The sequence below is a fragment of the Denticeps clupeoides genome, chromosome 2 (genome assembly GCF_900700375.1).
Source record: "Denticeps clupeoides chromosome 2, fDenClu1.1, whole genome shotgun sequence".
Lineage (NCBI taxonomy): Eukaryota > Metazoa > Chordata > Actinopteri > Clupeiformes > Denticipitidae > Denticeps > Denticeps clupeoides.
Window position 1 is genome coordinate 26,059,842 of NC_041708.1, and position 12,128 is coordinate 26,071,969.

General features: G+C 43.6%; 1 protein-coding gene across 9 annotated transcripts in view; it reads left to right on the top strand.

Annotated features, from left to right (window-relative positions):
• arhgap12b (Rho GTPase activating protein 12b) overlaps nt 1–7,522 on the top strand; it is a 35,504-nt gene extending 27,982 nt beyond the window's left edge. For 6 of the 9 annotated variants that reach the window (XM_028967890.1, XM_028967881.1, XM_028967908.1 and 3 more), the window contains 9 exons: nt 1,423–1,527; nt 1,777–1,875; nt 2,345–2,450; nt 3,602–3,721; nt 3,992–4,090; nt 4,179–4,256; nt 4,574–4,708; nt 5,060–5,165; nt 6,099–7,522. In XM_028967890.1, coding sequence (XP_028823723.1) covers nt 1,423–1,527; nt 1,777–1,875; nt 2,345–2,450; nt 3,602–3,721; nt 3,992–4,090; nt 4,179–4,256; nt 4,574–4,708; nt 5,060–5,165; nt 6,099–6,273 — 1,023 coding nt within the window. In that variant the 3' untranslated portion in view covers nt 6,274–7,522. The remainder of the gene's footprint in view (nt 1–1,422; nt 1,528–1,776; nt 1,876–2,344; nt 2,451–3,601; nt 3,722–3,991; nt 4,091–4,178; nt 4,257–4,573; nt 4,709–5,059; nt 5,166–6,098) is intronic. The other 3 variants (XM_028967902.1, XM_028967909.1, XM_028967910.1) reach the window with 1 other exon arrangement.
• The last annotated feature ends 4,606 nt before the right edge of the window (nt 7,523–12,128 follow it).

The window sequence follows — 12,128 nt, forward strand, 5'->3', positions numbered from 1 at the left end:
GACATTTGATTATTAAAAAAGCTTTAGTTGAGCGCGGAGCACAGTGAACATACTCGTTCTCTCTCGTGCACTGGTGGTAGTAGAGTTCTGCGCCTCAGACAGGGTGGAGCAAAAAAACATTAGGTAGAGGAAAGATACAAGGCCATATGAGCCATTTTACACTAAAAACATTAGTTTTTTTTTTATTAAAAAAGCGCCGCTTTGAACGCCATTATAACACCTGTTACCATGACGCCACCACTTGAAGCAGGCAGCAAGCAAGCAGTGGTCTGTGCACATGCTCAACACTACCACACGTTACGTGGGCTTTTTTTGTATGCGCCTGAACTTCATACATCACAGCTGTCTCCAAATGATTTGGCAGCGCATATTGAACTGCATGGCTGTTTGGAACGTTAACATGCAAATTAATCGTGCAAACATCCACTTTCAGTTAAAGCTGTGACATTCTTAAATAATTTTTAGCACCCTCACTGATGTCCACAGCCAAGTGAGGAACAAAGTTCTGACATACTTCCTTGCCAAGGAAGAAACCCATTACTGTGGTGGAAGGCTAGCAAAGAAGAATATCCCATGTTGGCCAGGCTAGCCAATTGGGGCAGTGGTGGCTTAGCTGGTAAGGAAGCAGACCCATAACCAAACCGTCCAGGTGCCGTTGAGGTGCTACTGAGCAAAGCACAGTCCACACACACTGCTCCCCGGACGCCTTTCATGGCTGACTACTGCTCACCAAGGGTGATGGTTAAAAGAAGAGTGTTTCACAATGACAATAACTTCACTTCTTACCTCTGCTTCCCTGCCACATCAACGCCATCTGAGCAGCTGTTTTCTCAAAGATCGAGCCTGAGCCAGGAGCATGTGAACATCAATATATTTGGCAGATGTAAAGCGTGTGTGTTAGTCCATTTTTATTTTATTATTATTATAACAGCTCAAAGAGCAAAGTGCACTTTCTGAAGATTTTAGTTCTGATTTTGAATAAAGGGTTGGAAATGAATGCTTTTTTTTTTTTTTTTTTTTTCCCAAAAACAGAACTAAAACCAACAGATTAATCGATTATTAAAATAATTGTTAGTTGCAGCCCTAATTAATGAGCATGTGGGCACAAAGAAAGTGGGAACTGCCCTCCCAGTCTGCTGTAGGACACTGTTGGAGAGGGACGGTGTGAGAGTGAGTCAGCAGTCAAAAGGAATCTTTTATAAGCTCTGATATAACCATAGTGTGTCTCTGCTTTTTGACCAGTTCTCATACAATGTGCAATAACAGGTTTACTTACATAACACACACACATCCAGACCCCAATATTACTCCACACCTCAAGTTATAACATAAGTGCATATGTTCCTGCTAACATGTCACTTTAACAGCTTCACACACAATTTAATGTTGTCCCTACTGTATCACACACCCCTTTTGCTGCAGAAGTTCGGGGGAGGCCAGTCGAAGCCGGAGTTTACGGTAGACCTGCGGGGGGCGATGGTGGAATGGGCATCCAAAGAGAAGTCAAGCAAGAAGCATGTAATTGAGGTACAGTTGTGTGTGTGTGTCTTTTGGCGCCAGAGAAATTCATCCCTTTGTGTGTGGAATTGTGCACGTTGTTGTGTTTATGGTATGCTGATTTTAGCCAAGTGCGTAGTGTAATTGCTTATAATTGCCTGTTCGAACCCCACTTACTACCATTGGGTCTCTGAGGAAGACTAAGGGCATCTGCTAAATGCTGTTTGTGTTATTGTTGTGTCTGTAACCATGGTGACCCTTTGACCCCCATCCCCCCAGCTGAAAACTCGTCAGGGCACAGAGCTTTTGATTCAGTCAGAGATCGACTCAGTCATCAATGATTGGTACAGAGCTCTGAGTGACACTATCAGCACACATGTGAGTATTAAGATTGTAATAAGAGTGTGTGTGTGTGTGTGTGAATGTGTGTGTGTATTAACAGAGTCGACATGACATTATCTTTGCTTGCGCAATCCCGGCCATAAACTTTGGATTTTACATTACCGTCTCCAGCTTTCCTTCATACATCCCCTTAAAACCATATATAATAAAAGCAATAATATTGTATCACACACTGGTAGTAGGTTGACTTTGTGTCAGTTTTATTAACGACCTGCAACCGGGAAAACAGGGAAGACTACCGAACTCTTCTGGTTTATTCCCTTCACCCCAAGAGACCAACCCCCAAAAGACAGTCGTGCTTCCCGAAACACGTTACAATACTATAAGGTCCCCTCTTTTTCACAAGCACAAATGTGGTCACTCATGTTTACCCCACCTTACCGTGTCTGTTTTCATCACTGCATCAAATAGTAATGCTTGACCAGGTACGTGTCTGTGTGAACAGGCTTGGGAGTCAGATGAGGCCATAGAGGAAGATCTGCCAGAGTCTCCATCAGAGAAGCATAAGGAGAAACAGGACAAGGAGTTCAGAGAACCAAAGAAGAATAGAAGTGAGTGCAGCAGGTCCTGCGAAAGCGTGATCCATGCCTAATGTCTGTTGTGATTAGAGGTGTGAACCTTCACTGGTCTTGCGATTCAATTACAATTATCAGTGCCTCGGTATCAATGCATCACATTTACATTTACAGCATTTATCAGACTGCCTTATCCAGAGCGACTTACAATCAGTAGTTACAGGGACAGTCCCACCCAGGAACAACTTAGGGTTAAGTGTCTTGCTCAGGGACACAATGGTTGTAAGTGGGATTTGAACCTGGGTCTTCTGGTTCATAGGCGAGTGTGTTACCCTCTAGGCTACTAACACCCTATCACGATGCATGTCATACATTTTTCCAATACAACAGTTAAGGTCTGTACACTGTGTGGACTTTTATATTTGCTACAGTGAGCAGATAAATGTTTGTATTGTTCTCTTCCAAGATGGTTCCACTAGTAACCTTTCAAATTTTCTAATTTCACTGCAGTGACAGAAGGTAAAGAATTGAACTGACATTTTTCTACTGTAATACAAATCAACAGTGAATAAGTAAATTCCAGTTTTTCAGTGTTTTATCAACTCAGTCACAGCATAGAAACTAGACATTTAAAAAAAAAAAAAAAAAAGGTTTCAGGCAATCACTTTGAAAGAGAACAATACAAAAGTTTCGTTCAAGGCCTCTATTGTCAAGATCACCAAGCAACGTCATTATGATATAAATGATTAAGCTCTGCACTGCATCGATGCAATATTGATGCACGTCTGCATTGTGATTCATCGATTCACGATTAATATGATTAATACCCATAGGATGCTAGTGGCCTAGTGGGTAACACATTCACTTATGAACCAGAAGACCCAGGTTCAAATCCCGCTTACTACCATTGTGTCCCTGAGCAAGACACTTAACCCTGAGTGTCTCCAGGGGGACTGTCCCTGTAACTACTGATTGTAATTAGCTCTGGATAAGGGCGTCTGATAAATGCTGCAAAATCTCAACACCCCTAGTTGTGATATAATCATGTTTTAAAGGTATCAAAAATGCCCTGTAATCTGAAATCTGACTCATGAACTCTCCACTTTGCAGTTTCTATAGTCGCTTGAAGTTCTTCTAACCTAGTTTTTATTGTGATGTCATCTGATGTGGTCCGGCTGTGTGTGTAGGCACCAAGGGTTCTGTCAGCATGGAGTCATCAGAGCAGAAGAAAGCCAGAGTGAAGCTGAAGAAATTTCTGATCAGGAGACCCACGCTGCAGGCTGTCAGAGACAAAGGCTACATTAAAGGTACACATAACACACACTGACCCTTAATATTTCTTATTCAATATGTGTTTATATGCTGCCAGTCAAAAGTTTGTTCACACCTACTGCATGGAAACCGATTCCATAATGAATCAGACTGTTCAGTCTGCTTGTTCCTACATTATTTGCCCTAATGAGTGAAGGAAAAGCAGCAATAAGTAATCAACACAGGAACAGTCAGGAGTTTGAAAACCATCCCCATGGTGGTTGAGAGAAGCTGATTTTGGTAACCGTGAGTGTGTGTGTTTCCAGACCAGGTGTTTGGCTGCAGTCTGAGTTCCCTCTGTCAGAGGGAGAACTCTACGGTCCCTGATTTTGTCAGAATGTGTATCGAGCATGTAGAGAAATCAGGTACGTCTGTTACGTCTTTGTCTGACAGTAATAACATGCAATATTGTCCCTTCTTTTAAATGTCTTTTTCACCTCCCCCAACCCCCAGGGTTGAGCGTTGATGGGCTGTACCGTGTCAGCGGTAACCTGGCTGTTATTCAAAAGCTGCGCTTTGCTGTCAATCACGGTAAGTTGTTGAGTTTATACACACACACACACACACACACACACACATATATATATATATGTCATACATCCCCAAGGAGTGCAACGTGTCTGTGCTACAGTGTTTTACAATGACGATCACTTCAATTGTGAACAATTTAAAACCAAGACTAGGCAAAGGTGCACAGTAAAAGGTGAATAATGAACACAAACTCACTTTGGATGTAAAACAGCCTCATAAAAACACAGACTTCTACTTTCTAAAACACTGCAAACTGCTCTGGTCCTGTTGTTCATACTTGCTAGCAGTTCTTTGACTTTTGATCCATCCTGCCCCAGATGAAAAAGTTGATCTTGAGGATAGCAAGTGGGAGGACATCCACGTGACCACAGGAGCACTGAAGATGTTTTTTCGTGAACTTCCCGAACCTCTGTTCACTTACAGCACCTTCAATGACTTTGTCAATGCAATCAGTGAGTCCCAATCTGCCTCTGGTTCATAATGGTTTTTATTTGTATTTGCACATAGTTATGAAAAAACTAAAGTTTAAAGGAGAAACATTCAGATAATAAATTCATACTTCTCCAAAGGTTAGACTTGTTGATTTGGTTGCTGTTCCACATGAATCCACAGTGTGGCGCCACACTCCATAAAAACCCCTGACCCAACTGTTTCTCTAACTTCTGAGTATTAGTAGCTCTACTTTGGTTTCGTCTTTGAACACACCTTGTGTTCAGGGCTCAGATTCTTCATCTTATAAAGGTAACGTTTTTGACCCCTTCTGTCTCTCTTTCTGTCTTTTTCTCCCTATCACCCCCTTTTAGAAATCTTTGACCACAAGCAGAAAGTGAGCAGCATCAGAGATCTGATCAGGCAGCTTCCCAGACCCAACCAGGACACCATGCAGACCCTGTTCAAACACTTGAGGCGGTATGCTCACTGCACACATCTCTCTTCTCGTGATAGATTTGATAGTGTGTTCTATTATTTGGCTTATGGCTTTTTGTCTGTGTCAGTGTGTATTTGGAGTGTTTGTGTAGTTGTCTGTTTTATAGTGACTGTGTATTGGTTTACTATTCAATGTTTGGTCTCATGGCTGTCATTAGGTTCTGGTGAGCAGCCAGAAACCATCAATCAACTGAAGTAATTAGGAAACACACACTCACAAATACACACACAAATTGGCTCCTGTGTGCATTAGTTTTTTTTTATATGGCTGATGCTGATGGGTTTTTGATCCATGGACTGTGATGTGCTTTTATCAGGTTGGTTGGGGGCTGGAGAAATCCGGTAATGAGCCTGACATATTTTAAATATATGTAGACATGACGTCTCCACCTATTGTCCTGGAGAGTCAAAGCTCTACACAATCAAGAAGAAATCTGGTAATACTTGGGAATATGCAGATATCCTAGTTATTGTTCAGCGTCAACATTACCCGTATTTGTGTTCAACTAAAAGCCTTTTGATGGTTGTATTGTATGTTTTTTGCTTTTTGAAAAAAGGTATGCCCGTTTATTCAAGCTATAGTACAGGAAAGACTGATACAGTAGGTGGCCATGATAATTATGTACATTAGTGCACTTTTGTGTGTGTTTTGTTTAAACTGTGGACAGTTTTTGGATGGAAACAATGAAAGTATCTGGCAACACTGTGAAAGGGACAGTGCCTTTTTTCTCATTAAGCAGTGCCACTCAGTTGCTTGGATCATTTTTGCAGAAATAAAGTGATTATTGTGTTTTTAAGCTTTCTGAATATTAGTTTTTGGTGCAACCCTTAGCGGTTTTTGGGGAAACCCAGAAAATGCTACACACTCATTTTTCTTACTTGTCTCATTTTTGCATCTGTTTGTGTTTCCATCAGGGTGATCGAGTACGGGGAGGTGAACCGCATGACATCACAGGGTGTGGCTATCGTGTTTGGCCCAACGCTGTTACGGCCTGAGACAGAGACCGGCAACATAGCCCTGCACATGGTTTACCAGAACCAGATAGTGGAACTTATCTTACTGGAGTATGAGAGCATTTTCGGCAGGTAGATTCGCCTGATCACTGGAGACCCCGCCCACCCCACAACTGCGGCAAACCCTGAACTCCTACTGCTCAATCTAGACCAACGTGCGCTTAGTAACTGAACTCGCTAAATCGCCTTTTTCTGCTTAAGCATCGCAGGACAGAGCCAGTGAATATGCTGTAACTAATTAAATGAGTAAAACAGTTAGTAGGGGAAATTCTATCTTCTTTTTGCACTTAACGTGTTTTGGACTTGAAGGATGTACAGATTTCATGACTTTTTGGGGACGACTGCACCGTCTCTGCACTCTGTGTGTTAATAAGCTGCACTGGATGCACTGGACTTGCATTGCTGTTACACCGTGGCGTGTTGAGGGCAGATCTGCCCCCACGGGACCAGAGAGTATTTGTCTACATCTGAAGATGCTGCACAGGATTGTGGGATATGGCGTCTGACCTGTGGATCTGGGTTGAAGGTGCTGTGGGCCGCGCACTCGTTTGCTCTTGCCACGGTTGTGAATGATCTGAAGTTTGACTGCTGCGTCTGGAGATGGGCTGAGTGCTTACATTTTCTGCATATCAGTATTATTATTATTAATAATAATAATTAGACACACAGTTTGTGTGTCTGTGTGTGTGTGTGAGAGAGAGAGAGACAGATACAGATATGGGCTTTTTTGTTGTTGTTGTTGCCTTATCACAGCAGGATGACTGGCTCCGCCCCCCCTTCCTTGCCAGACTTTTAGAGTGACCCCATCCTTATCTGTCTCTGGGCACTATCTGCCTTCCAGACAGACGTCCCAGTGGGTGAGCAGTTCAGTGATGAGTGTGTCTGGTGAGGTGAAGAGTGTGTGTGTGTGTGTGTGTGTGTGTTGGATCTGCTTTGTGTGAGGCTGTCAGGTGTGTGTGGTTGACATTTTTTTGTGTCTTCTGGCTTGGGGTTGCTTGGATTAACTAGTTTCCCTTGTTTGTGTCCTGGGTCAGAGTGAGGACTGAACTGACAGAAGTCACAGTCCCAAACTGACACCATCGCCAAAGTACAATATCCATTAAATAATAAAAGGCAGCGCGGTGTATTTTTGTGAGTGCCGTGTGTGTGTGTGTGTGTGTGTGTTTTGTGCTCATGTTTTTTAATGCCACTGGTATGAGTACCCTGTAGGTAGTGTTATTAGTGTGCGGTGCTGATGAGAGGGTTCTTTGCTCTTTTCAGACTAACTGCTGTTTGTCATATAAACAGACGCCTCCAATAAATCAATAAATAAATAAATAACACCACCATATGCAATTATGTTTTTTTTTTTATGCATAAATGATTCATAATACCAACATGCAACAGATGTTCATGGGAGGGGGTTCTTCACAAAATGGCTGTTTTATTTCACTGGCAGCCATTCCCTGTCCTTTATTTGTTGAATTTGAACACCAACACACCTGTTCACCATGACCAGCTGGATCGACCAAATCTCCACAAACACGGAAAGGTTTATGAACCATTACTGTACCCTTCAACTGTAAACCTCTAAAACATTGAGGTGGTAGTATAATATTTTTGATCCTGGGTTTAGACCAGTTTTGGTTTGTTTATCGGTATTACTTTAATATTTGTAAAATTTAAACCAGGTATGAAGAAGAAAATAGAAATGCACATTTTCTTTATTGTACCAGATTACCCTGCCCAGCACTATAACCCTCATCGTCTGGATCGTGGCGTCCCCCACTGAGAATGAACCCTTGCCTCAGTGAACGTGCGGTCGAGCTGAAATCGGAGCGGCCCTGCATCCTTTAATATCATCCGTTACCGCTGCACCTGTCAAAGTTACACGCACAGCGCCGTCCTACGACCTCCTGACACAGCAAATCCTGCACATTAATCTGTGGTCCGGTTCCACGGTGGTTTGAAAAGCACACTCACACACACACACAAAAAAAAAGGAATAACACAAACTATGTAAAAGGTAAGAAAACAACATACAACCAAGTGAATAAAATCATGTATTCATAGTTGGGGGTCCAAGTGAACCAGAATCGATTCCTTCATTGATGGTAACATGAAAGCACGTCGTAAGTCGCCCTCTGCCAAATGCCTGAAATGTAGCCCCAAATCTACCTGCTGTAATGAGTGTCTGTAGGGGCGGCCTTTCACTGGGCCCGCTGTGTAGAGTGTAAGCCAGGAGCATCACTCACTGCGCTGGCGCCGCTGCTGTCGGGGCGGTAAGACGAGTTGGTTCCGGGAACGGACGCTTTATTCTTCAGCTTCAGTTTATTTCCTCGCCGCTCGTGTAACGGCCTCTCTGTGATTGTGTGTGAGTCAGATGAATCACATATGACATTTAATGCATACACACGCACACACACAGTTATACAGCTTGTAAACACACACACACACCATTGGCTGCACGGTGACAGTCAGCTCCGCCCATTTGTAATATAACTATCATTTAATGGTCACCTAACCTCACTCCATTCTGAAGACGGAAGCATAGTGGTGATCGCGCTTTTGGACCAGCCTGCCCCTTCAAGTGATACCGGGGCTAAATTTGTTGTGCCTGACTCTCTGATATTACTTCCTGTCATGTTTCACGTCCTGGTCCTTTTTCCTCAGCATTTCACACACCACCTTAATAGATTTAGTTTTTATTCAAGCTCATACAGTAATAAAACTGAATGTTTTTTTTATCCTGGTAGTCTGGTTGATGTCTACAGTACAGTGTTCTGTAAGTAAACGTGACTTAACCAATTGCGCAGTTTATGGAGAATTGGCAGCTTTAACTGTAGGGGAGTTCCGTTACGGGAACCAGAGAAGGTGGCGAGTGTCCTAAGCATCAGGTGCAACGCCGATTTACCAGCCTCTCTCAGAATTAGAATTGTCCAAAATTAGGTACATCAGTTAAAATAAAGGGGTATAAAGCTAGCATAAATACTAATATAATACAAAAATGTATAAAAAATGAACAAAAGAATGAAGTCCTTGTTGCAGCAATTGGAACTGGTCATGATAGAAAGTGAAGTGATTGTCACATGTGATGCAGCACAGCACACGGTGCACACAGTGAAATTTGTCCTCTGCATTTAACCCATCACCCTGAGTGAGCAGTGGGCAGCCATGACAGGTGCCCGGGGAGCAGTGTGTGGGGACGGTGCTTTGCTCAGTGGAACCTTGGCAGATCGGGATTCGAACAGTCAACCTTCTGATTACGGGGCCACTTCCTTAACCGCTAGGCCACCACTGCCCCTAGATCGGGGTGTGAAGAGTCTTTTAGGATGTTATTCACTCTCTTGAGGCATCGAGAGCGATGCAGTTTGTCCAGAGAGGGTGGAGAACAGGCAATCATTTCCTGGGCAGTCCTCACAACCCGTCGTTGTGATGAAACGGTTTAACGTTCCCGGGAGGGATTGCCGGAGTGCAGCAGTGGGGTCAGGGGGCTGCGGTGAGTGGCGGACCCCCTGCAGTACCTTGCTGTTTAACCTAGTCACACACAGCCGCTGGCAGAGAGATCAGTCACGTCGGTGGCGGTGTGTTCAGGGACGTCAGGCTTATTAGTCCTTCAGCCTTAACTGAGGTGTGTGTGTGTGTGTGTGTGTGTGTGTGTGTGTGTGTGTGTGTGTGTGTGTGTGTGAGAGATTCCTTATTAAAGACTCCCTGTTCTCCCCAGAGTCTTAATGATATGTGTTTCAGCCACAAACACGCTCATTACAACAGATAAGGGATGATCTGTCATACACACACACACACACACACACACTGATTTACAGCGCAGGGAGTGATTTAATTAAAGCCTGTCCAGGCCCTGGGTGAGAGAGAGATTAATGAGAGGTGTTTGCTCTGGTATTCTAAGCGGATTTGTTTACCCCCTCGTGCACTATGAGACACACACACCACCCTCACACCCCCATGCTTTCAGGCTGATTTATCACCGAACCTCCAACACGCTTACGTTTGTGCCACAGGAGCACAAACTAACATACTCGGCTCTGTGTGTGACCTTGCTTTCGGAAACAGGCATGGCTGGGTTAACATTTCTATCCAGAACTCTGCATGAGGTCCTGAACCTGATACTGGGGGTCCTCACAGGCCATGCACCTCGTTCTTGCATGCCGCACTTTAGAACGCCAGCAGTCAGAATCAACATCGTCCTGCAGAACACGTCTGATGGACTTCATCACGCTTATCTTAGAGATATGAGCCTTACAAGGAAACATTGAGCAAGGATGGGAGATCTGAACAAACAAGGGGGATCTGAGCAACTCCTGAAGTTATATGCAGAGATTAATTACAGGAAGAGCTTAATATAAATGTTATATAAGAACAAATTGCATAAAACCGATATATTATTCAGTCAGAACAAGGTGCTTGGAGCATCTGTTTTTGTGTGTGAGTGTTTTAATGCATTTAATACACCCAGACTGAACATTTTACTGTGATGTAGGTGCAGGACGTGTGTAGAAGTCAAAACTCAGGCCTGTTGTATTTCGGCAGGTAGCCAGAGACTGTAAATAACGTCCCCCGCGAATGGAGTGAGATACTTCCAGACAGAACACAAGAATTTTACATACAGATTCCATTCCAGTTTCATTTTGTTGCACCACTTCTAGAGAAAAAAAACGTCACCTTAAATTCTATTGATTTAAAAAATAAAATGGTTCAAATTTAGTTTTTAATACGTATTTCGTTATATTTATATTATTATTAACCATAATGATAAGGTATAGAGTGTACTTTTTAGGGCGTTCTTCTCCTATTTTTCCTGAGTCTATATGGCTGGTGTGCACAGATTCATTATTCAGACATTTATGAAATATGCATTGTTTTTAATGGTCTGACCCCAGGCAAGGTATCGCTGAGCACAGTCAACCGATGGAAAAGATGCAGACCCGAGCCAATAGTTTAATGAAAAGGTTAATACACATAGAGGCAGGTGACGTACTTGAGACACCATATAAGGACATGCCTAATCTCAAATGTTCCCAGACTGCTCAACTTTCACACAGAAAGGCCACCAGTGCTTGATTTAGCCACGAAACTTCAGACAGAATACTCAGATACTAATCAAATATTTAGCATCCAAAATGCAGCGTGGTATGATACAGAATCCAGCGCCTCAGAGCCTCAGTTGCTTCTTTTAACAGTGTAACTGGGTCAGCTTTTATCTTTCAGAAGCTGCACCAACTTGTAAAGAAAGGGACGTGGAGCAGACGTGGCCAACTTTCTCCACCGTTTCCGCCACTGTTATTAGTTGGTGGCAGTGAGGGTTGGGCGTGAGAGTGTGAGGCTAATTGTGAGGATAATGACTGTGAGGAGGGCTCTCGGTACCAGTAGGGTGCTATAAGTGGCGGGGTGCAGCCTGTGTTTAACGGAGTCCTTTTTCTTTGTCTAGCCAATCCAACTTCCAGTTGTTCGACAGAGCCACTGGGGGGCGTCGACGAGGAGAATTTGAACCTCAGCCTCCTTCGCGAGATCCGTCTTAATAGATGCTGTCGGCCGTGTTGTTTTTCCAGGGAGATTGATTTCCTTCGCGCCGCCTCCCGCCACCGCAGGCTCTGTGCTGCTCGTTCTGGGGCTGTGGGGCGACAGACTGGGTCGGCGCAGGGTCCTGCGACCCCACCATCTGCCTCACAGAGGTGTTGGTTTACCCCCGCGTGCCCCCATGTGCGCGTGTATGGATGACCCCACGTACATTAGTCTAGACAAAAGACATTTGACTCCGAAGCTAGAGGTCAGAGGTCACTGCTTTTAGGATTGTGGGAAGTGGGGTGTTGATAGTAATTTATATTTATGCCTGTTTTTTTTGTTTGTTTTTTTTTCTTCATTCAAACACAAAACTGACAATATAACATCAGTTTATAGAGAAGATTTTAACTGTACTGGAGAGGTGGAGGATTG